The 23,756-nt window shown below is 43.5% G+C and overlaps 1 protein-coding gene across 5 annotated transcripts in view; it reads left to right on the top strand.

Annotated features, from left to right (window-relative positions):
• The window catches only part of MPDZ (multiple PDZ domain crumbs cell polarity complex component), a 662,189-nt gene that overhangs the window by 524,929 nt on the left and 113,504 nt on the right, over positions 1-23,756 (top strand). For all 5 annotated transcript variants that reach the window (XM_029605550.1, XM_029605570.1, XM_029605559.1 and 2 more), the window contains 3 exons: positions 10,462-10,651; positions 19,305-19,450; positions 23,490-23,573. In XM_029605550.1, coding sequence (XP_029461410.1) covers positions 10,462-10,651; positions 19,305-19,450; positions 23,490-23,573 — 420 coding nt within the window. The remainder of the gene's footprint in view (positions 1-10,461; positions 10,652-19,304; positions 19,451-23,489; positions 23,574-23,756) is intronic.

Raw genomic sequence — 23,756 nt, 5'->3', positions numbered from 1 at the left:
ACTGTCCCTCAGGCTACGCTTTAGTTCTTCATACCATAATCATGCAATACATGTATAAGTATCTTATAGATCTTCACCCTGATTTACCCAGATTCATAGCTGTGGGAGTTGCTGCAAGCAGGTTTCAAACAATAGAAAACACTAATGATGTCTTGGAAATTGAATACAAAGCAAAATGAAATAGTTCTAACTACCAGCTGAATTATCTAAAATTATTTATTATTTTTATAGTTTAAATTGGCCATCTAGGGATAAGTCACTATGTAAAAATGAGTTCTCTTGGTTGTGTGCAACTGCTTTCTTATTTCCAGCATATGTTTGCTCAGTTACTGGTTAAAATCGTTTCCTATGTCCAAATTACCAAGCTCAGATGTATTCTTTCATAGATGCCATCACACAGTTGAAACTAGTCAGATTGTGGCAATGCTATTGTTTGATAACAGGTATAGGAAGAACATATAGAATTGTGGGCTTCATATTTCAACTCCAGATGTAGTAATTGAACACATGCAAGATCATTTTGACCATCAGACTTCTCAAATATGAGCTGAAAGTCATACCTGTGCAATCCAAAGGATTTGTACAAAGCAAATTGTATCTCTTTATCCAGTCAGACCAGTCCAGACAATCAGGTTATCCATGCCAATCAGCAGATGGAGACAGAGATTAACAGGCTTTCCATTGTCACTCCTTATATACATCTGTGCTGACATGCGCCTGCCAGGATTCTCTTGTCTCCAGAAAATAATAAGCAAGCATCCCGTGCTATGGACTGAAGTCTGTGTTGATGAAGATGTTAGGGGACTGCTCCCAAGGTGATAATCTAATACTCCCTCCCTCGATTGAGAATGGTCCTGGATTTGTTTGGATCAGATTTAGGCTGCTTCCTCAGTAACAGATATGGGCTCCCTCCTCTGGTTGAGCATTAACAGGTAATGTCAAATTACATAGGTTCAACCATACTACATAATACCAACACTCTAAATTCAAGAAAATGAAACTGCCAAAATGAATCACATTTAACCATAACCCCCCCCAAACCTGGAGCTTCATCATAAGATTTTTAAGTGAAAGACTTCACCTCATGTTATCAAATGCCAGCATTTTCTAGTCCTGTTCTTTTAAATGGTGAAATAAACATTCAAAAAATCATCAAAACTTTTGAAAAAATATCACTTCACACTAGTGTAAAAACTTAATTTTAAAACTGATGCCCACAATGTCAGTCAAAAAACTGGTTACTTCTTAAAAAATAGATGTCTCTAGGCAAACCAGATGCTTTCACTGTGTTACTTTACGCAAACCTCCTAATGAAGACCAGTTTTGAAACATTGATGTCTGTACTAGCTCTGAAAACATTTTGGGATCGAGTGGACCTTTGCTGCATGGAAAATAATGTGGAAAGTAATGCAGTGAAAGCATTTGGTTTGCCTAGGTTCAGATCTAAGCAGTGCCTTCCCTTGTACATTGTGGTAAAATGCTCTCATGAATTCTTAAAGAAGCTTGTTCCTGAGGTCCACTCTAGATTTTTCTTTGGCTCCTCCTCAGGGATTTGTAGGGCCAGATGGTGCCCAGAAGGCTCTGGAATGGATATGAGGTTGATTAGCTATGGTGCCACAATCTAGTGACTTGCGAGGAAAAGGAATGGGAAGGAAGATGTTTAACTTCTGGAGGCTCAGGGCTGGCTCTTTAATGCTCCCAGCTTTAGTTAAACCATCTTGTGACCTCACCAACAGGGCATAGGCCTCAGGGTTATGGCCAAGGGCATCTCCAGTGAAACCTTTTCGCCTCCTCCCCATAAAAGTTCCAACTATGAAGTTTTTATCTCAGGGGCATCTCCAGCACTCCCGCTTCATATTTCCTAGGGTGGATGTCTTGGTGTACTTGGTGACAAAGAGTATCGCCATTCCAGTGGAAGGTGAGAGGCTCTTAATGATGCACAGGATAGAAAAGATAGTCTGTGCTTAATCAGGCCTTTGAGGCTTTAAGCATGCCTCTTCATATCTCAGCATGCTATATTGGTGCAAGATCTGGACTGCATCTGATGCTGGATACCCTGATAGAGTTAGGGAAGGATTCCCTGCCATTAGAGCCAGGAGTTGCATGTCTAGCTGGTGCCAGATGTGATTTGGCACACAGCTTGGTCAAAGGGGTAGTGCCATAATAGCGGTTCAGAGCCTTCTCTGGATGTGCATCCGATCAGCAACACTATCTCTAAGGATAAGCTGGCTAAACTGCCCTTTAAGGGTTGGCTTTTGTTCGATAAAGAGCTGGAGAAAATGGCAAAGGCATGAAGAGTCTTGAATTTGCCAAGACTCCTGGAAGATAGAACAGCCCCAGCTTGGAATTTCTCCTCTCCTAATATAGGCATCAAGATTCTGGCAAGGTTGGAGCTCTTCAGGATTGAAGTTTAGGCCCTATTCCAGATTCCATTCCTTTCATTCCAAGAAGGGAGGTAAGGATGGATCTGCGGTCTTCAGCTCCTACAAAGTGGCACAAAAAGTGCTTGTGGGCCCTATCTCTGGTAACAGAGATAGGCAGCCATCTGTCTCTGTTTTATCAGATGTGGGCCCAAATTATGACAGACCAATGGGTCCTGACATCGTAAAGAATAGTTAGTCCTTGGCATTTGCTTGTTCTGTTTCCGACACCTTTATAGTTTCACCTTGCCACTCACCCTGAAAAGGAGAGGCTGTTATGTCTACTCTGAAGAGACTTCTAGACTTGAAGGCTTTAATCCTGGTACCAAAGAACCAGGTTGGTCTAGAGCACTACTCCACCCATTTTGTGGTTCCAAAGAAAGAAGGGTCCTTTTGCCCTGTCCTGGATCTGAAGCAGGTCAATGACTTCTTGAAGGTAGCCACTTCAGGATAGAATCCTTAAGATTGGATATTCTGGAGGTGCGGAAAGGGGAATGTCTATATCTCTTTGGTTTTGATGGAAGCCCATCTTCATATTCCAATTTGGAAGGCTGAACAGCATTCCCTGCGTTTTTGCAGTCCTGGGGCAGCATCTTCGGTTTCAAGGTCTAAACTTTGGATTAGAAACAGCCCTGGAAACATTTTTGAAGATGTGGGTGGTGTTGGTGGCAGCAGTGTAGGGTTTTTGTGCAATTGGCTCATAAGAGCTAAGCCCTTTAGGGAGAACATTTTAGCCTCCCAGCAAGTTGTATTGGGTTGTATTGTCTGTTTGTACAAAGAACTCTGTTCAATACAGAAATAGGATATGTATGTCTAATTGAACAAAGAATTCAGGAGTTGTGTGGCCAGATCTTAGCATTGAGGAATGGATACAATCTGACGGGGTGGTCCTACCTCCAAGCTGTCAAATCCATAGCAGTAGCCTTGGAGTGGAGCTAATGCTGTGGGCAAGAGGGGACATGCATCCTCTTCAAAGGGCATTGCATTCCATGTGGGATTCCCAGTCCTGAGACTAGTCTGAGACTACCGCTGCCATAAGTGACAAGTCAGCGCTCGCAGTAGTTGCTAGGCAACAAGCATTTTGAACTGGGAGTGGATTTGGTGACCCCTAGTCTGGATCATTCTACCATCAGATGCCAGTCTCTCGGGCTGCATTGGGACGCACTTTTGGGAGCTCTTTGCACAGGGACAATGGACTCCCGAGGACGTTAGCTTGGCCCATCGACTACCTGGAAGCCAGAGTGCTTGGGTTGGCTCCCCTCACCTTAGTACCTCAGATAGTGGGGCAAGCGGTCAAGATAATGTCCATCACCACAGTAGTAGCTTATGTGAATCATCAAGAGAGAACCCGAAGGGAATGCTTCTGCTTGGTCCAGTTTCTGGAGGCCTGAGGGGTGTTGCGTCCATCGCTGCTCGAAGCCCTCAATCCTCCCTCTTTACCTCTGTGGTGACTCCCTCTGGGTCTGATGGACGGCTGGCTACCACGGCGTCTCCATGCCGTCTCCCTCTGGCATCCCCAGACCGGCTCAATGCTGCAACTCCACCATCTTGTCCTGATGCCTAGGGCACACGCGTCCTGACTCTTGTACCAGCAAGGGCGCGAACCTCAGGGGCAACCCCCTGAGATGACGTCATCTGCTTCCAATATTTAAAGGTCTTTGAAAACACAAATTGAGTTAGCAGGGGTAAGGGGATTGCTTTGGCTACACCTCCCAAGCTACTCTGCCTCCTCGGATTTACCAGAGGTACCCGTTCCTCGGGAGCCTCGCTCTTTTCTTTATTTTCAGATTACAGATAGGAACCGGTACTCGCTCCTCGAGGGCCCATGTTCCTGGACATTCTGAAGATTCTTCCGCTTGGAAGCTATCACTGCTACAAACAAATGTAAGTTACCATTGCTCTCTCAGAGCTTTCCCTGGAACCAGGTACTCGCTCCTCGAGGGCCTAATCCTTTCCAGCTCCTGAGCTTACTTGAGACCTTACGTGAGTTTTGTCATCTAGTTCTATTCATGAACTCTGCCTACTCACTTTCTACAGTTTCTCAACAGCTCAGCCATCCTAGGTTCGTTGTTCCAGTACCTGAGGGACTACAGCCCTGCCGAGCATTTCAGCTCTCTACTGCCACCTCTGGTGGTTTCTAATAACCTGTTTAATAAAAGAACTAATGTGTGTCTGTCTCCATACTCCAGCCTAGCCGGTGGTCCCACTCGGGGTATCCTCCCGAGAGCATGGTCATCTGCCATCAGCCCAGGGATCCACCCACAGCTATATCAGATTCATTACAGATTGCTACTCCTTAGCAAGATGATATCTGAGACACTACAAGATTGCTGACTCCTTCCTCTCCAGGAGCCCACTACACAGATTCTCTACAGATTGTTCCTCCTATCTGCTTGCTCCTCCCATCAAGCATCTTCTCCATACAGATTGCTACTCGAGCAGCAGATATACATCAGATCTTCAACAGATTGCTAACTTCCTAGCAAATCTGTAACAGATCTACAACAGAGGGTGAGCTTTGATTACCATCCCCACCAACATCATCAGAGTGCCAGGGGCTTCAGAAGCAGCAAGCAGCGCTAATGCCTGGGAATGCTCCTGCCTGGTCCAGTTTTTAGAGGCCTGAGGGTGAGGCATGAATACCATTCCCCACCCTCAATGCGGATACCATCAGAGCGCCAGGGACTTAAGAAGCGGCAAGCAGTAGTGCTCCAAAGCCGCACAACTCAGGGATGTACCCTTTAGACCATTTATTTCTCCTCTTGATGATGGGGGAAAATAAAGGAAAAGAGAACTGTACCCATCCAACAATTTTCAACACCAGCTGTGTTGGTCCCATGGATTCATATGTGACCTGGGCAGATTTATTAGTGCAAGTGACTCTAGCTTCAGAATCTGCCGAAGCCTTTCTACATCCAGAGGCCCAGAGTCCCCTTCCTCCTTTAATGGTCCTCTTCTTGCAGGGAGCTCGGGAACAGAGTGCTCCAGGTAATTAAGGAAACTTTGACGTTTTACAATCTCAAGAGTGTGATTGTGTCAAAGCTGCTTCATCTTGTATGGACAATTTAGAAGCTCCTGAGATGGAAACATCTCCTATTGGTGAAAATGGGAGAAATGTAACACTGAGCCCTACTCCTCTTCCTGTTTTCATATCTAATGTTTCTTGAGATGCAGCAGCTGGTTTAGAGTCAGATCCTGGTATGATTCACTAAAGGACATCTGGAAGATTATTTCAAGAATTTAGTTGAATTTAATGGGCACAGTTTCTTAATTGTGTGATTATACGAAAGGGGCTTCAGCCAAATTCACAGAGTTGATGGTAGACTGTTGAAATAGCAATGTCTACATATTTTGGGTTACTTAATAATTTTCAGTCTGCCAGCATTTCCTGCATTAAGGATAGCTTATCCTTACATTTTAAATGTGAGAATTTGGATAATAGGTTAAGAGCTAGAAATCTGTGCCTTATAAATTTTCCTAAAACACATTACCTATCTGGGGTTGAACTTTTCAAAAGTATATTAAAAAATCTTTTCTGTTGTAAATTATTATATCCCTGATAGGAAAAAAAAGTTACAAATGAGGAAGTATAAAAATGACTTATTTTGCAGCCAACAAAGTATTGGTCTTTCCAGGTGTCTTTAGAGAAACCCAGGCCAGGAGGAAAAGTTTTATGGGCCTGAAAGCACATGTGTTGGCAATTGGGGGTATTTTTTCTTGAAAATTTCCTGTAAGTATTTAGTTTTGATATATATCCTTATCATTTGGAGGTATTTTTGATGGGCAAAGAATCTAGTAAGGGATGAATGGGATGAGGGTTTAAGATTCAGAAACTTTAGATATTCCTTAATTCTTTTGTTAATGGGGCTGGTATTGTTCCTCAAATAATGTGGACTTGTTTAATTTTCTTATTTCCATATTTTGTGTTTGTATAATGTTTGATCATTTTATTTGAAATTTTTACCTTTTTATTTCTTGTATTGTAAGCTTGAATTCAATAATTAGTAAATTATATATATAAAAAAAAGAGGGAAGTTGAAGTCCTCGAGTGTCCTTAGAGATGGACTCATTGCTTCTTTGGGCAGAAAGAAATTTGTAGGCCTTGGCAGCATCTCACATAGCAAGCATGGACAATGTTCAGGCAGATTACCTCAGTTGCAGTATCATAGACCCAGGGAATGGTCTCTATCGCAAAGGGCCTTTGATAAGATTGTTGCCAGTTGGGAGGTGACCAGCTACACTTTTAGGCATGTGGTTTGTTCAGCCAAAAGAGAGACTCTCGTTCATTAGAGATTGATGCCTTGATTTTAGATTGGCTGGTAGAAGAAAAGGTCCTTTACATGTTTCCTCCTTGGTCCATGATAGGCAGGGTTATTCAGAAGATTGCAGGTCATTCAGGGCTAGGGATATTAGTTGCTCCGGACAGTTCTCATTGACGGTGGCATACAGAGTTAAGGCTATGCTGCAGCCCTCCAAGGCTTCTGCCTCACAAAACATTGCTTCTGATGTTCCAAGACAATCCGAATCAGTTTTGTTTTGCAGTTTGGTCCTTGAAGGGGTAATGATTAATGAAGCAAGATTATTCTCAGGCTGTGGTGACTATACTCCTGAAAGTCATATAATTTTCTACTTCCTTGTCTTAGGTGCTTATTTGGAGAATTTTCAAAGATGGTGTTCTTGTTGTCAATGTGCTCCTGGAAACATGTCAGTTCCATTGATTCTGGATTTTTTATAGGAAGGCCTGTCTAAGGGCTTGGCACTTAACACCTTAAAGGTACAGGTTCCAGCTCTGTCTGGCAATGGAAAGCATATGCAGGGTAGACCACTGTCTTCTCATCCAAATGTCTCTTGGCTCTGGAGAGGTGTTAAGCATAGTTGACCTTCACTCTGGATTCCAGTTTTGCTTTGGGATCTGAGCTTAGTTTTGCCCTTAAAAGGAGAGTTTGCTCCTCTTAAGTCTTTTAAGACTGCTTACGTTGAAGGGAAGTCTTTCTAGTTCATCTTTGTTTAGCTAGGAGGATAACTGAGTTTTTCTTATTTACTTCAAAGGACAAAGTCCAAATTCGCACAGTTCCTTCATTTCTACCAAAGTTAGTTTCAGAATTCCATTTATATCAGTCAGTTCTTTGCCTTAGTTTAACAGGCAGGCAGAATCTAGGGCCATCATTTAGAATATATCAAGGTCACTAGTGTTTTAAGTGGTCATCTTTTTGGTCTGGTACAGTGGAGTGTGGAAAGATGAAATGACCACTGAGCTACAATGGCACTGGTTTGCAGGGGTGATTACAGTTTTTTCTGTGGACTCTGGCACTCCATTGCCGAAACAGATTCAGGATCATTCCACGAGAGCATAGGCTTTTTCTTGGGTGGAATTACTTTTGGTCTCTCCTTTGGAGAGCTGTAGAGCAGCAACTTGGTCTGTGCATTACTGTTTTGATATCAGAGTTAGAAAGGAGGCATCCTTCGTCTCGAAAATTTTGTGAGGGGTTTGGGTAGTGTCCTACCCTATTAAGAAGTAGCTTGGGTAAATCCTGATTGTCTAGACTGGTCTGACTGGATGAAGAAGAAGATGAAATTTATTTATTTATTTTATTTATTTAAAATCTTTTCTATACCGTCGTTCAATAGATTACCGTCACAACGATTTACATAGAGGCACATATAGTAAATTGTACATGCATCTGTTCCTATTATTAGTAATGGAGGTGCCTGATAAGCTCGGTAACATAGTTTCATAGTAATGGCTATATGTTCAGTGTTGTCTAACCTGACCTGTGACTACAATAAAGACTGTTAGATTTATACATTCAAATAAGAGGTGCAATAAACAAACCATGACATACATACATATAATGTGCTAGTGCTGTATAAAGATTTTGTGTGTACAGCTTTCAGCATTTTTCTCTTTCTCGTTCTCTTTGTGAAAAAGCTTCTCTAAAGAGCCATGTCTTTAAGCTCTTTTTGAAAGTCTTGAAATTTCTCTGTAGTCTTACCTCTGTGGGCATGGTGTTCTAGAGGACGTGAATGAAGAGTGGGTGGCTCACGGGAATGTCAGCTACTGCCTGGAGATAATACCCTTATTCAATAAACATACACACAGTTAATGCAACTCCAACATTGCTCTAAGCTTCAATGGCAAGAGGAAACGTGGAAAAAGATTTGCATTCACAAAAAAAGCGGGAGTAGCTTGCTTGTTATGGCGGTTACTACCCCAAACCAAATAAGCCTGGTACTTCACTTTCAATGCATATCCAGCATAGCTATCTGCTTCAACGGCAGGGGAGAAAGTCAGATACTTCACTTTCAATGCATATCCAGCATAACTTTCTGCTTCAATGGCAGAGGGAATGAAGAAAAGTAGATCTATATACAGACAACAACCAACAAGGTCTGAATTATTTAGTCTGGGTAAACAAATAAGCATGGTTATAGCTTGCTTATTGCGGCGGTTACTACCCCTAACTAATTAAGCTAGATATTTCACTTAGAAGCAATTCTAACATTGCTCTCGACATTAATGGTGGGGGTGGAAGGGAAATAGAATCAAAAGGTTACTAAGAGCCAAGAGTAACAGATAAGAATGAGAAAAAAAAAAAGTGCAAAACTTGCAGGGCAGACTGGATGGGCCGTTTGGTCGTCTTCTGCCGGCTTTTCTATGTTTCTGTGTTTCTATAGTATCGGTCCAGCCAATGATAGTGCTCTTTCTCTGACTTGTGTTAATTTTGCGGTTTTGACTGAGGGGATGGTTAGGAGGGCTTTGTTGGCAGATCTCAGGTTTCTTTGTGGGACATGGACGCGGTGCTGTGTTTGGCCATTCAGCTTTTTCGTCATGTATTAGTTTATGTATAGTGCAAAAGGTTTTATATTTTACCCTGTATTAAATTGGCAGCCAGTGTAGTACAGCTAGCATTTCTTTAATATGATCTCTTTTTCTTTTGCCTGTCAAAATTCTTGTGGCTGAGTTTTGGAGTATTTGGAGTGGTCTTATTGTCGTGTATGGTAATCCTAATACTAGGGCATTACAGTAGTCAATGCTGGCAAATATTAAAGCTTGTAGGACAGTTCGGAAGTTTGTTTGATTTAGTAACGGTTTAAGTTTTCTGAGGACCATTAGTTTGGCATATCCTTCTTTGACTTTTAATGATATGTGTTGTTTGAGGCTGAGTTCTGTGTCTATTATTACACCGAGGTTCCGTACTTTCTCGGCTATTTCAATTTTCTGATTGTTTTTTAGTAGTATAGGAGATTGGATGACTGTCATGTTTTTTCGTTCAAGATGGAGGAATTCGGTTTTTTCTATGTTAATGACTAGCTATATTTGGTTTAGTAGTTGTTAAATGATGTCAAGGTACATGATTGCTAGGTTTAGTGTTTTTTCCAGTGAGTCTTCGATTGGTAGTAATAATTGAATATCATCGGCGTATATATAGTGATTGATACCCAGGCCTGATCATTTCCTTTCCTTGAATACAATCAGACCAGTCCAGGATTCTTCCTATGCTGCTGCTGTCTTCAGTGTCTTTGTTCACTCTGAGCATTGCAGAGGATGTTTGGCAGGCAAATATTCAGAATTAGAAACCATCATGAATGCCTCTGTTTTGCTTCAGTTGAGTGATTTCTTTTGCTGTCATTGAAAACTGTTCCTTCTTTTTTCTTCCTTAGATTTCTGGAAATTCACTGGTTAAAAAACAATAATAATATATCATAACCCATATTATGGTTTACTTGTTGGTTGTTTTAAAGCTGTCCACAGTTATCTTGTTACAGAAATACTGGCAGTCTGATGACAAGCACAAGGAGTGACATCAGCAAGCTTGTTGATCTCTGTCTCCATCTGCTGCTTAGTGTATATAACCCGCTTGTCTGGACTGGTCTGACTATATTCAAGGAAAGGAAATAATCAAGTAAGAAGTAATTTCATCTTTAAATATAACTACTTTAAAAATACAATTAATGTGAAAACTATATTACCATCCATAAAACAAACATCGTAGTTTTGTCTCTTTTTTATTGATTATCTTTTGCCACATTATTTCATCAGGTTATTAATCTCCTGAAAAAAGCAAACAGTACAGTAAAGCTGACGATCAGTGCAACTGAACCAGATATTGAAAAACCTCTTCCCTCAGCACTCTCATCATTTGCCGCCACCACCATCTCAGAGAGGAAGGACAGCCAGCAACCTGCTGCATTGTCCCTCGCTGGGCTCCTAGAAGTCGAGCCACTCAAAAGTAAGAATAAAATTACCTTATTATCTCTAGACATAGAGGTGAATTTTAAGACCCGCACACATGGACACAGCAATTTTATAACATACACACATGTGTTATAAAATAGGTTATATGCGCATACATGTGCGCACGTCTCTACCTCAGTCACTTAAGTGTGGGGGATTATAGTAGATACGCACACTGACGCAGTTATCTTTTTTCCCCAGTTCATTCCCAGTTTGCCCCAGTAAAGGAGAGGACTTCCTAAACCCCCTAGCTAACTTGCCTCCCTTTTACCCTATTAACCCTGACCCTTAAAACCCTGCTGACTAGCCTAGTTTTTGTTATTTATTACTTACACACCGTCCATAGTAGAAGTAAAGTTACACAGCAGGGGACCCCGGTGTGCAGACTTCATGCTACGGACTCGGCCTGCCCATACCCCACCCAGATCCCACCCACGCCCTGTCCCTTTTTTGAACTTTTTAATTTGTAAGTGTACCAGGAGAAATGTGCATACTCGCACGATTTTTAAAATCCACATGGCGTGCACCAGGCCAAATCCCAGCTTTGGTGTACATAGCAATTTTAAAATCAACTAGATAATGAGAAGAAAGAGAGAATTATCTTTTCTGCATTAGCTTCTACTCTAGTTTACAGGTTTGATTTCCTGTTCATACCCCAGATCAGTCCAGACAAGTGGGTTTTGCATTCCTACCAGTAGGTGGAGGCAGAGAATAAAAACTTTTCAGGCACTACTACATATCAAAGAGTGCCACCTGCAGTCCTTCAATATTTCTCTATCTCCAGCAGATGGTAGAGGTGCAAACATGCAGTCTGGAGTAAAAATAAATAAATAAATAAATACGATTTAAAATTGGAAGAAAGAAGATTCCTAAGAAGAGGTAGCTCCTCAATGTGTTAGGTTCCTCCATGGACCAACCCTCAGGTCGAGCAGAGCGTGCGGGGGCTCGGTGCTCCTTGATCTGGCTTGGCCCTCATCTTCCAGAGGAAGTGATAGTCAGGGGTCCTGGTTCCCTCACTCCATCTGAGTCCCCTTCAGCCTCAGCTGCCAGCGTCCAGAAGCAGGGAACTATTTAGTTTTTCTATTTCCCTTCCATTGTGTTTTTGCTTCTGGAGTACTGTTGCTTTAAAAAAAAAAAACATAAAAAGCATTGATTTAAGAATTCAGCAATGAAAGGCTGAGCGGTCTTTGTACCGGGAGCAGAATCAGGTGAGTGGGGGACAAGAGTTGTCTAACCGTCGAACTGGGTGCAGGGATTTTTCAGGCAGGAGCCTATATTTAGCAACGACCACGGCTTAATGGTTCCTCCCGGTCAACACGGGAAACTGTGTCGCAACTGTGGTCTGAGGTGATAGTGCCTTGATGCAGCTGCGTTTTATTTTATTTTTTTATTTTATTTAAAATCTTTTCTATACCATCGTTAAGCTAGTTGCCATCACAACGGTTCACAATAAGGCACATAATTTCAAACTTAAATGTGTTGAGTTATATTAAACAGGTACCATCAAATACTGTAACATAGTTTCATATTAAATATTATTCAGTGCTTGTGATAAGTCATGTCTACTTTAAGTATATCAGCTATAAGATAAATTAACACTTAAGTCTGGTCCTCTGTTGTTGCAATCTAATAGAGGTAAAGTAAAATAAAATATACACAGTTTTGCCCCAATTGTGTCTCTGAAAGGGTAGGAGCATCCAAGGGACTCACAGGGGGGTAGGGGTCACTCCACCCGATCGTTCAGGCCAGTAGAGGCAATCTCGGGGGAGGGGGTCAGAGGAGGCAGCAGCCATCTTGGCTCCACGTGTTAGAAGACAGACCTCTGCAAGGGAGCCTCAGGACTCCCCTTCCCCGCTCTTTCCAGTTGATCAGCACCCTGTTGAGACGGGGATAGGGAAGAAGAGCAGAGGGGATGCAGACCAGGATCAGCAGTCTAGTGATTCTGAAGAATTCTCCGCAAATTTTGTCCACCTCCATAAAGCCTATTTGGCTAAAAAGAAGGCAGGAAATAAGCGCTCTCTCCATCAGAAGACTCGTTTGGCTAAGAAGTCTAAGGCAGCTAAGCAGTCGGAATTCTTCAGCTTCTCCGGCTCGATCATCCCTCTGGTAACAAAGAGGACACGTCGGACGAAGCAGAAGATACAGATCACCTGCAGGGAGGTCCAGGGATTGATCCGGACAAGGACCCTGTGATTGCTTTGACTGACGCCATGCAGGATGTGGAGGACGTCCTGATCGCAGAAGGGGACAATCCTAGGGTGGTGAGGTTGTTCCAAAAGGAGAAACTATGACCACTAATTCCCCAGATGTTGAAAGAGTTGTAGATTAAGGTCACGCAGGAAGATTCTGACAATGAGGGAGTGAACCATGTCTTGGATAGACCACCTAAGGCCTTTCCTTTAGCAAAGAAGGTGAAGAAGTTGGTGGATCAGGAGAGGGTATCTCCTGAGGCAGGCCTAAAGGTAGCTAGGGCTATGGCTAGTTATATCCCTTTCCGGAGCAGACCTTGGCATGTTGGAAGCTTCCCAAGGTAGATGCGGCAGTGTCAGCAGTGACCAAGAAGAGAACAATCCTGTGGCAAGTTCGGCCGCTCTGAAGGATATCCAGGATCAGAAGCTGGAGATTCTGTTGAAGAGTCTGAAGTCTCAGCCTTAAGCCTTTGTTTTGTGGTCTGCGAGAACTTGATGCAAAGAGCCTGCTTGTGCTGGGTGCAGAAGGTACAAGAGAAGGTGTCAGGGGCGATGAATGAGGCCGCTTAAGCTACACGCTTGGATGCGAGGGTAGCCTATGTAGTTGATGCCCTATATGACATGGTCCGGACTTCCGCCAGAAATATGGTTTCCACAGTGGCAGTGCGGAGACTCCTGTGGTTACGGAATTGGTCAGCAGATGTGAGGTCTAAAGCACAGCTGTGTAACCTCCCCTTTAAAGGAAAGCAGTTCTTCGTCGAGGATCTGGAACAGCTGATGAAGCAGTGGGGAAGTCGAAGGGAAATAAATTGCCCGAGGATAAGAAGATCGGCAAGAAGAGCTTTCTGCCATGAGCTTGTTTTTGAGATGCAAAGAGATTTCAGTCAAGCAGAAGTTCTTTGACTACAGCACAGAAGCAGTGCTCAGGTAGGCAGCAGTCCTTTCAGGGGCAGTGTAGGCCCTCCCATGAAGGTGCCGACCAGGGGGCCAGAGGAGATAAGATTAGCCAATGAAGGCAAGCTGGTCCACTCCTCCCTGAAAGTCTTTGGAGAGAGGCTATCCCTGTTTACGAGGAGTGGACCAGAATCACATCAAACCAATGGGTTCTGGAAGTGATAAGAGACGGCTACGCTTTAGAATTTTTTCCCCGCTCAGGGAGACCTATGTGGTCTCCTGTTGCATCTCCCTAGCCAAGCGGAAGGCGATGCGGGATGCTTTATAGCAGTTGTAGCACCTACACACAATTGTTCCGGTTCTCTCTCAGGAGCAGGGCCTGGAAAGGTACTCAATGTATTTTCAACCCATTCTCGATCTACAGAAGGTCAATGCAGTGCTCCAGATACCACGCTTTCGAATGGAAACATTGTAGATGGTAATAGCAGTACTGCGCAAGGGGGAGTTTCTGGCATCTTTGGATTTGACGGAGGGTATCTCCACATTCCCATAGGAGCCGACCATCAAAGATTCCTAAAATTCATGGTGTTGGGAAGCATTTCCAGTTTCAGGCCCTTCCCTTGGGGTTGGCGACAGCGCCATGGATGTTCACGAAGGTGATGGTGGTAGTGGCAGTGGCACTCTAGGGAAGGAATCCTAATGCACCCATACCTGGATGATAGGTTCATCAGGGCAAAGTTGGAAGTGGAGTGTCGTCATTCAGTTCAATGGGTCATGCAGCTGCTGCGGTAGGCTGGGTGGTGAATCTGGCAAAGAGTCACTTGGAGCCATCCCAGTCATTGTAGTATCTGGGAGCTCGGTTCCATACCTGGGTTGGGAGAGTGTTTCTGGCCACAGAGAGGGTGATCAAGTTGTAGAGTCAGGTGCTCCGACTTCTGTAGCTTTTGGTTCCAAGAATCTGGGACTTTTTACAGGTCCTGGGTTTTAGGGCATCCATGCTGGGTGTAGTTCCGTGGGCATTTGCTCACATGCGACCTCTTCAGAGGGCGCCTTTATCCTGTTCAAATCTGCTTTCAGAGGAATTTCAGCTTCCTTTAATGCTTCAGTGGGACGCCAAGTCCAGTCTCTCATGGTTGCTGTCTCATTCCAGTTTGGAGAAAGGGATGGACCTGGAGGTACCGGACTGGGTGGTGGTGGTGACCATGGATGCCAGCCTCAGAGGTTGGGGGGAGGGGTGATTTGTCAAGGAAAAACTACCCAAGGTCAGTGGTCACCAGAGGAAGCATCCTGATCAATCAATCCAGTTAGAAACGAGAGCAGTTCTCAAAGCCTTTCTCGCCTTTCTTGCTTTTCTTCTGCTCATTCAAGGTCGAACAGTATGAATATTCTCGGACAATGCAACAATAGTGGCATATATCAATTGTCAAGGCAGAACGAAGAGTCATCTGGCGGTACAGGAGGTGCAGGAATTGTTTATTTGGGCTGAGAAGCATCTAGCAGGAGTGGTGGTGTTTCACATGGCCGGAGTGAACATCATGCAGGTGGACTATCTCAGCAGACAACAGCTGCATCCAGGGGAATGGGTGTTGTCAGCAGAGGCCTTTGCCCTTACACAGGCAAGATGGGGTAGGCCGGAATTGGACCTTATGGCGGTTCCAGGAAATGCAAAGATGGATCAGTTTTACAGTCACCGGAGGGAAGTAGGCTCAGAGGGCATCAATGCCCTCGTACAACGGTGGCCAACAAAGCTGCTGCTCTACATTGCCTCTCATAGGTCAAGTATTGAGTCGCATTGAACATCATTCAGGTAGGGTGATTCTTGTGGCACCAGTGTGGCCACACTGGCCATGGTTTGCAGATCTGGTTCATCTTGTGGTTGATGGTCCCATTCATTTAACCCATCTGCATGGATTGCTGCAGCAGGGACCCAACTTTTTAGATTGTGAGGATCGCTTTTGTCTAGCGGCTTGGATTTTGAAAGGCGACATTTTCGCTTGAAAGGATACTTGGAGCTGGTGATTGCAACTTTGCTTCAGCAAGGAGGCCTTCCATGTCTTTGGCTTATATCCAGGTCTGGAGAGTATTTGAGTCGTGGTGTTTGCAGAACAGGCTACAACCATTGCACATAGATATTTCTCAGGTTTTATCCTTTTTCAAAGCAGGTTGACAAAAGGATTGACCTATAATTCCCTTTGAGTTCAGGTGGCAGCCTTAGGTTGTCTTTGAGGCAAGCTACAGGGAAGGCTGTTGGCGTCTCATCTGGATGTTGTGCGTTTTTTGAAGGGGGGCGAAACATCTGTGTCCTCCAGTCCGGACGTTGTGCCTATCCCGAAACCTTAATCTGGTTCTTCAAGTTCTTTGTGGTCCTCCATTTGAACTGATTAGAAGGGCTTCTTTGAAGGATCTTACCTTGAAGTCTGTTTTCTTGTTTGCTATTTGCTCAGCTAGGAGGATTTCAGAGCTTCAGGCATTATCGTGTAGAGAGACCCTTTTCTACATTTTTCGGAGGATGATGTATTGGTATGTATGGTTCCTTCTTTTTTGTCCAAGGTTGTGTCCTCATTTCGTCTCAACCAGACGGTAGAGCTGCCAGCCTTTCCACATTTGTCACCCGATACTCCATTTGCGAGGGAACTTCACTTATTGGGTGTGCGGTGAATTTTCTTGCGATATCTTAAGGTGACAAATGTCTTTCAGAGATCAAATCATCTCTTTGTCCTGTTCAGTGAAGCAAAGAAGGGAAATAAGTCTTCCAAAAGCATGATTGCAAGATGGCTTAAGGAGACATTAAGTTCAGCTTATATCTGTAAGGGTCAGTTGGTTCCAGATGGGTTGCAAGCACATTCTACTAGGACGCAGGCAACCTCCTGGACGGAGTGTCAGCTGATTTCTCTACAGAAGATTTGTGGAGTGGAGATAAGGTCTTCACTTCATACTTTTACCAAATGTTACCGCTTGGATGTGTGGGCGCCAGAGGAGTCTGCATTTGGGGAGAGCGTGTTGCATATGGGTCTTTCGAGTTCCCACCCAATATAGAAGGGCTTGGGAACATCCCATTTGTCTGGACTGATCTGGGGTAAGAACAGGAAAGGAAAATTGGTTCTTACCTGCTCATTTTTATTACTAGAATAACACAGATCAGTCTAGAGACCCATCCCCTTTTTTGGCTTTTTCAAAAGACTTCCTCGCTTCTGGATGTTGCTAAGTCAGTTTGTAATCATATGCAGATTTACTAAGAGGCCAATACAGTAAAGTGTGGCCGCAGTTACCCTGCTTCTAACCCGCTTTCTACTCACAATTTGGCCACGTTAGTCCAACCCGCGATTCACTATCCCCTTTAACCCATCCTTACCGCCTCTTTAAATCAACGGGTAACCCTTTCCGCCCGCGGCATGTATATGAGATGTAAACGATCGGATTAGCTATTCCCTCCCATACAGAAATGCGCGGCCCGATTATCGCTTTTTAAACCTGCAGTTTTGCCGCGCGTTTAACCTGCTAATTTACCGCCTACCCCTACCCCTGCGTTAGTGTGGAGCGTCAGGCAAGCCGAGATGAAATTTCACGGGCCACGGAGCAGCCTCGGCCAGCCCCGCTTCACTGCCTGACCCCCTAACTCCCCGGGACAAGACCGAGCAAACTTTCCGCCAGCCCCCGCTCACCTGCCCTGGCCGCGTCCATCTCCCACGCTGACAGCTCCGGAGCAGCCCCAGGGGCTGACTGACCCCCTAACTCCTTTCCCTCCAGGACTCCTTCCTCTCAACAGGCCAGGCCATCCTCTCCCTGAGCCCCAGCCACCCCCTGACTCCCCCCCTAACTCCCCCCAAACTTTCCGCCAGCCCCCGCTCACCTGCCCTAGCCGCATCTATCTCCCGCACTGACAGCTCCAGAGCAGCCCCAGTCCTCTCTCCTCTCCTCCCGGGGGCAGCCGGCAGCGGCGAGAGCGGCTTCGGCAGCCCGGGGCAGACGGGCGCTCCCTATGGCTCCCTATTCTCTAAAAGGTAATGCGTGCACGCCATGACCTCGGACATCCAGCCGGGTGCTCAGGTCACGGCGTGCGACGTCCGAGGTCACGGCATGCACGCATTACCTTTTAGAGAATAGGGAGCCATGGGGGGCGCCCGATCTGCCCCGGGCTGCCGAAACCGCTCTCACTGCCGCCGGCTGCCCCCGGGAGGAGGGGAGAGAGGACTGGGGCTGCTCCAGAGTTGTCAGCGCGGGAGATGGACGCGGCCAGGGCAGGTGAGCGGGGCTGGCGGAAAGTTTGGGGGGAGTCAGGGGGTGGCTGGGGCTCAGGGGGAGGATGGCCTGGCCTGTTGAGAGGAAGGAGTCCTGGAGGGGGAGGAGTTAGGGGGTCAGTCAGCCCTTCTCCTGTATCCACTTCCTGGTACCTGTCATTTAAAATGACAGGTACCAGCGCACCCAGGATACTGTATAGGCGCTGTATAAGCGCCTATACAATAAAATGGATTGTGCTTCATGGACACACGTTGGACGCGGCTAGTATTTGCGTGCAATTTTAATACAGTATCAAGCGGTAGGTGATCCGGACTGTGCGTGCGGCAAACGCGGGTGCGCCCGGCACTAACGCACCTCCTCCTACCGCTCCTTACTGTATCGGCCTGTAAGATTGTAAATAGGTTATGCCTTAGATTTGCTAATTATTATAATCCTTTTTTTGAGACAGGAGGTCCTAGTTTAGGGGGCTCCAACTTGAGTCTCTGCTCGGCCAGAGTTATTTGGGTTTGTTGGATTGACCAGTACCCATCTTGGCTTGGGTACAGGTCAATACTGAGGGACTTTAAGTAGCACTCTCTGTTATGTAGCAGTGCCTGACATTTTTTTATTCTCTGCCTCCATCTGCTGGTAAGGATGCAAAACCCACTTGTCTAGACTGATCTGTGGTATTCCAGGAACGAAAATTAGCAGTAAGAACCAATTTTCCCTTTTCAGTGTGTCTGAGGGAGCTTTATTGTTTCAATGGCTTTCTACTTTCATATTGATCTTAATCTTCATAACTATAGTATTCTTTCAATGGGCTTGGTTCTAAAAGAGTTTTAATAGGTAATCTGTAATATATTAGAAACTCTTGTGTCAAAAATTCAAAACTCTTTTTCAGATATATGCGTATGTCAAGCATACTCTGATAAACCACATTTTTCTATTTTAGGCACCATGCTTCTGGATCATATTTTGAGGACTATTTTCAAAAGTCATTTACCCTGGTAAAAGGGCTTTTTGAAATTGCCCACCCTGTATATAGGGAAAAGTACATGATGGTGTTCCCCTGTGCACACACATTTTACCCACATTTTCATGGAGGCATTTCTGGGTCAGGATTAGGTTGGGGGAAGGAACATGTGTAGTAGTTTTGGGCAAAGCATCCTTAGAAAAAGCCGGTGCATATCTCTGCAGGTAATTTTTCTTTGGTGAATTTTCAAAGGGAAAGTACATATTTCTGTTTGAAACCTGATACAAAATGCATGGATCAAAATATTCGTGAACTTTCACTTGCCCGCAGTTTTAAAAATGTTTCTCTCCATATTATCTGTTTCGTGATTTCAGGTACAAGCAGATCCTCAACCCCTGCCATGTCAGCCTGTGATCCATCTACGTGTCCAATTATCCCAGGTTGTGAGACAACCATTGACATCTCCAAGGGGCGCACAGGACTTGGACTGAGTATTGTTGGGGGTGCAGACACTTTACTGGTAGGTAAATTGAACCAGATTAATGCCCTCACTAAACAGACAACAATATACTGAAATTCTATCAGAGTGTTTTTTAGTAGGCTAATCTTAATTTAAAAGGTAAAGAGTCTTTGTCTACTGCATAGTATACATACACAAAATAAATGTGAATCCTTCTTCGATATCCATTAAACACTTTGCGAGAAATAGTCAATTATCTGGGTAAAAAAAGATTTTACTTGTGAAAACAGGGACTTTGAATATTGCCCAACCTCTCTGTGGGTAAAAGTATGCACATTGTTCAACTTACATACTTTTATCCACAAGCTCTAAAACTGTTTCTGGGGCAGGGAGAGATGGTGAGAGCAATATATGTAAGTTTAAGAACATAAGATATGCCATACTGGGTCAGACCAAGTTTAAGAACATAAGATATGCCATACTGGGTCAGACCAAGCCCAGCATCCTGTTTCGAACAGTGGCCAACCCAAGTCACAAGTACCTGGCAAGTACCCAAACATTAAATAGATCTCAAGCTTCACTAGCTTGTCCAAAGTGCCTTCCTGCTCACTTGAACTATCCTGTAGACAGGATGGATAGCCCTGCCCTTGACAGGGTGCAGTGTGGGTGAGCCTGCTTGGGGGTTTTGGGCTAGCAATCCCATTCAGGGATTTTTTTTCATCCCCTGAAACTCTTGATGCTGTCCTGCGTGGTCAGATATGTCTGATGCTTTGACTCGTAGGGTCTGTCACCGATCTTGCCGTTGTTGCTGATTATTCTTCCAAGCATTGCTTGGGTTTTTCTGCCCTTTGCCTATCAGCCAAACACGGGCACACTTCTGCAGTGGCATTCTGTGCTTCAGATGCCAGTGGACTGCAGTTTCTTTCTGGGGAGCTCTCAGGCCTCAGCTGGTTTTTTGTTTATTTTGTAAGAACGAAGGAAACTATGAGGTCTTCATCCAAGGGTCCTTCTCTTGTTTACATCTCTAGACTTTTTCTGTATCCAGGAGATTGTCATTGTCAGGGTGTCCTGATCCGAAACCCTGCTTGTAATATTTTCCGTGATGCAGAGTATGCTTCTTGCTGGCACTCATATCACTCCTCTGCCTGCTATGCATGGCGGTTTTGTGTCTCAGTCATTTCTATGGGTTTCTTTTTGTAGAACCCAACTCTTTTCCCGCCTAGACTCCTGTGTTTAAAAAAGGATTGGATAAGTTCTTGGAGGAGAAGTCCATTACCTGCTATTAAGTTCACTTAGAGAATAGCCACTGCCATTAGCAATGGTTACATGGAATAGACTTAGTTTTTGGGTACTTGCCAGGTTCTTATGGCCTGGATTGGCCACTGTTGGAAACAGGATGCTGGGCTTGATGGACCCTTGGTCTGACCCAGTATGGCATTTTCTTATGTTCTTATGTTCTTATGTTTTTGGGTCAGCTGCCTCACTGACGAAAGGTTTCCCGCTTTGTCCTGTTCAGCAGCCTATAGCTTGGGAATCACCCATCCTGCTTGTCCTCAGATAAAGCACAGTTGCTTACCTGTAACAGGTGTTCTTCGATGACAGCAGGATGTGCAGTCCTCACAAAACCCACCCTCCTCCCCTGGGAGTTTGTTTCTCCATGTATTACCTATATCATAGATTGAGGGATTCTGCCTAGAGGGCGGGGTGATGACTGCAGCTGCACTTGCTCAGTAGGGCATGTTTGAAAGTTCTAGAATCTTTGAGATCAAAATTCCGGACTGGGGCTCCTTCCGATGATGTCACCCATGTGTGAGGACTAACATCCTGCTACCCTCGGAGAACGCCTGTTTCAGGTAAGCAACTCTGCTTTATGTGCTTCCCTTTGATTTTCAAAAGTGTGCATGTGAATCTACATTCTTGAGCAGGATATAACGTTCTGTGTGTAAGTGCGTGCATGCATGCATGGAATGTCCAAATCCACAATTTTCAAAGAAGACTTACCATATATACCCTTGTATAAGCCCACCATGCTTTTTTAACCTCCTAAACTGGGAAAATGCAAAACCTGCGTATAAGCCGAGGTTCAAAATTTGATAGGCATTCATTTGCTTTACTTTTAAGAGCTTTCAAATGTAGCTTACTCGCTTTGCAAACATCTTAATGCCCTATTATAGTAAGGTAAATTTCATTTAAAAACAAAACTGGTGTGTTCTATTAGATGATCTTACTGACTGAAGCGATGTTTTATTATGTTCTTTTCCTAACATGTTGAACATGTTTCCTCAAATATAGAGAAACAAGGCATGATAATTTACTTTTCACAAAATGATTTAAAACAGAACATAGTGCATAAATATTGCATTAAAAATCAGCTATTTAAAATAATTAGCGTAATAGTGAATTTATATTTTTCTGATATACTAATAGGTAGCTACATGTGGCATGCCCACATTGGTCTCAAAGTTTAGCAACCATACTTTGTCTAAAATTTGGCTGTGATCTGCGCATTAGCCAAATTCAGCTCTTCAGGCATATTTTGGAGCATAAATTTTAGGCTTATATGCGAGTATGTACTGTATGTGAATATGCCTTACAAAAATTAGCCTCCCTTCGTGCAAAGCAGGTGCAACACTATCAAGTCCTCCTTACTCCAATATTATAGGAAATTGGAAGGCTAGCCCCTTTAAAAAAATGACTTTAAGCAAATTGTTAAATTGATACAGGGTAAATATCACTATTTTCCATATCATTTATTGAAATATTCCCCAATTAGAATAAATTTCTTTTAAATTGCTGATGTTCATGGTATCCCAATGAGTTGTTAACAGCCTGTTCACAATAACTTTCCCTCCTCCATCTATAAAGCATCTGAGAGCAAGTGACCTGTGTATGTGTTGTGTGAGAATGGACATATGTGTATTAAAGAGTATGTGTATATGAGAGGGGACAAAGTTTGTGTGCAGCCCCTTTTTCCTACTATTCCACAAGAATCTCAAGGTGATTGGAAGTCAAAAGTTCCCAGGTACAGAGATTTTAATTGTTGGGTGGTGTTTGCCATGTCTAATGTTTCGAAATATTTAATAGATTTTTGAGAATTAAAAAAAATTTTGTTTAATTATTGAGTGATCTTTTTATCAGCTGTTTTGAAATATTTATTTATTTTTATTAGTATGGTTTTACTTTTATGATTGATGTATTTTATTTCTTGATTTTACTATGTTTTATGGGAAATGGTGATGCTTCTTTCAGTTTTTCCTTCTCTAGATTATTTGTGGAGAGGGAGTATATGGAGGATTAAAATAGGAGAGAATGGGAAGTTAGGGTGGGGGAGGAAGAGGAATATAAGTGAATGAGTATTTTTGTTTTAATGTCTAAGGGGGATAGGATGGTTAGGTTATGAAAGGGTTTTAATGTTTTCATGTATTTTTATGCTATCTGTTGTAAACCACCTCGATCTGTCTTGTAAGTTTGGTATGTGCGGCATATAAATATTAAATGAAGTGAAGAATGAAGTGAAATTGTTTCTAACTGATGTTAATCCAGTTTCTGCTCTACACTTCCTGATGACTTCTATTGTGAGAATTCCTTTCCCACCACATTCTCTGGATATAAACACTTCCTTCTTTCAGCAATGGAGTCACATCTGGAGGCAGGAGCTTTGTGATCTGAAAAGCTCATATACTGCCTTATCTTTAAAAAAAAAATCACAATTTACAAAGATTCTGGTGGGCACATTGATGCTTTTTAACTTGAAAAAAAAGTACTGTATGTATGTATATTCTTATTTAAAAAAATAAGTAAAGGAGATGGTGAAATCTTGAAAGATTAAAGGCATGTAAAGGAGGGTCTTTAGTTATTTTTACCAGTTTTTCATGTATATATGTATTGCTAGTTCATAGTCTTGTTTCTCCCCAGTGGAATAAGGAAATTGAATCTGAGTTCTACACACAAGTTCAAATATGTATAAAATGGTTCCTGGTTTACTGCTGGCACTTGCTTGTAATTTTCATGCTCTTTATTTGCCCAGAAAAGATATTACATGGCAATGCATATATGTGTGTAACATTATAATATACTTTCATTTGCTGTACAACTGCAGGGTGCAATCATTATTCATGAGGTGTATGAAGAAGGAGCAGCATCCAAAGATGGAAGGCTTTGGGCTGGTGACCAGATTTTGGAGGTACACTTTGCATGGGGGTCTACCAGGCATGATCTTTTTTCTTTCCTAAAACTTCTATACATTTGTAGGAGCTTTAAAATGACCCCCCCCCCCCCCCAAAAAAAAAAAGGGAATACTGTGTGCAATTCTGGTCACCGCATCTCAAAAAAGATATAGTTGCACTGGAGAAAGTGCAGAAAAGGG

Source organism: Rhinatrema bivittatum, chromosome 1 (assembly GCF_901001135.1).
Source record: "Rhinatrema bivittatum chromosome 1, aRhiBiv1.1, whole genome shotgun sequence".
Taxonomy (NCBI): domain Eukaryota; kingdom Metazoa; phylum Chordata; class Amphibia; order Gymnophiona; family Rhinatrematidae; genus Rhinatrema; species Rhinatrema bivittatum.
The sequence above is the reverse complement of the archived record's forward strand: the minus strand, read 5'-3'. Positions and strand labels throughout refer to the sequence as shown.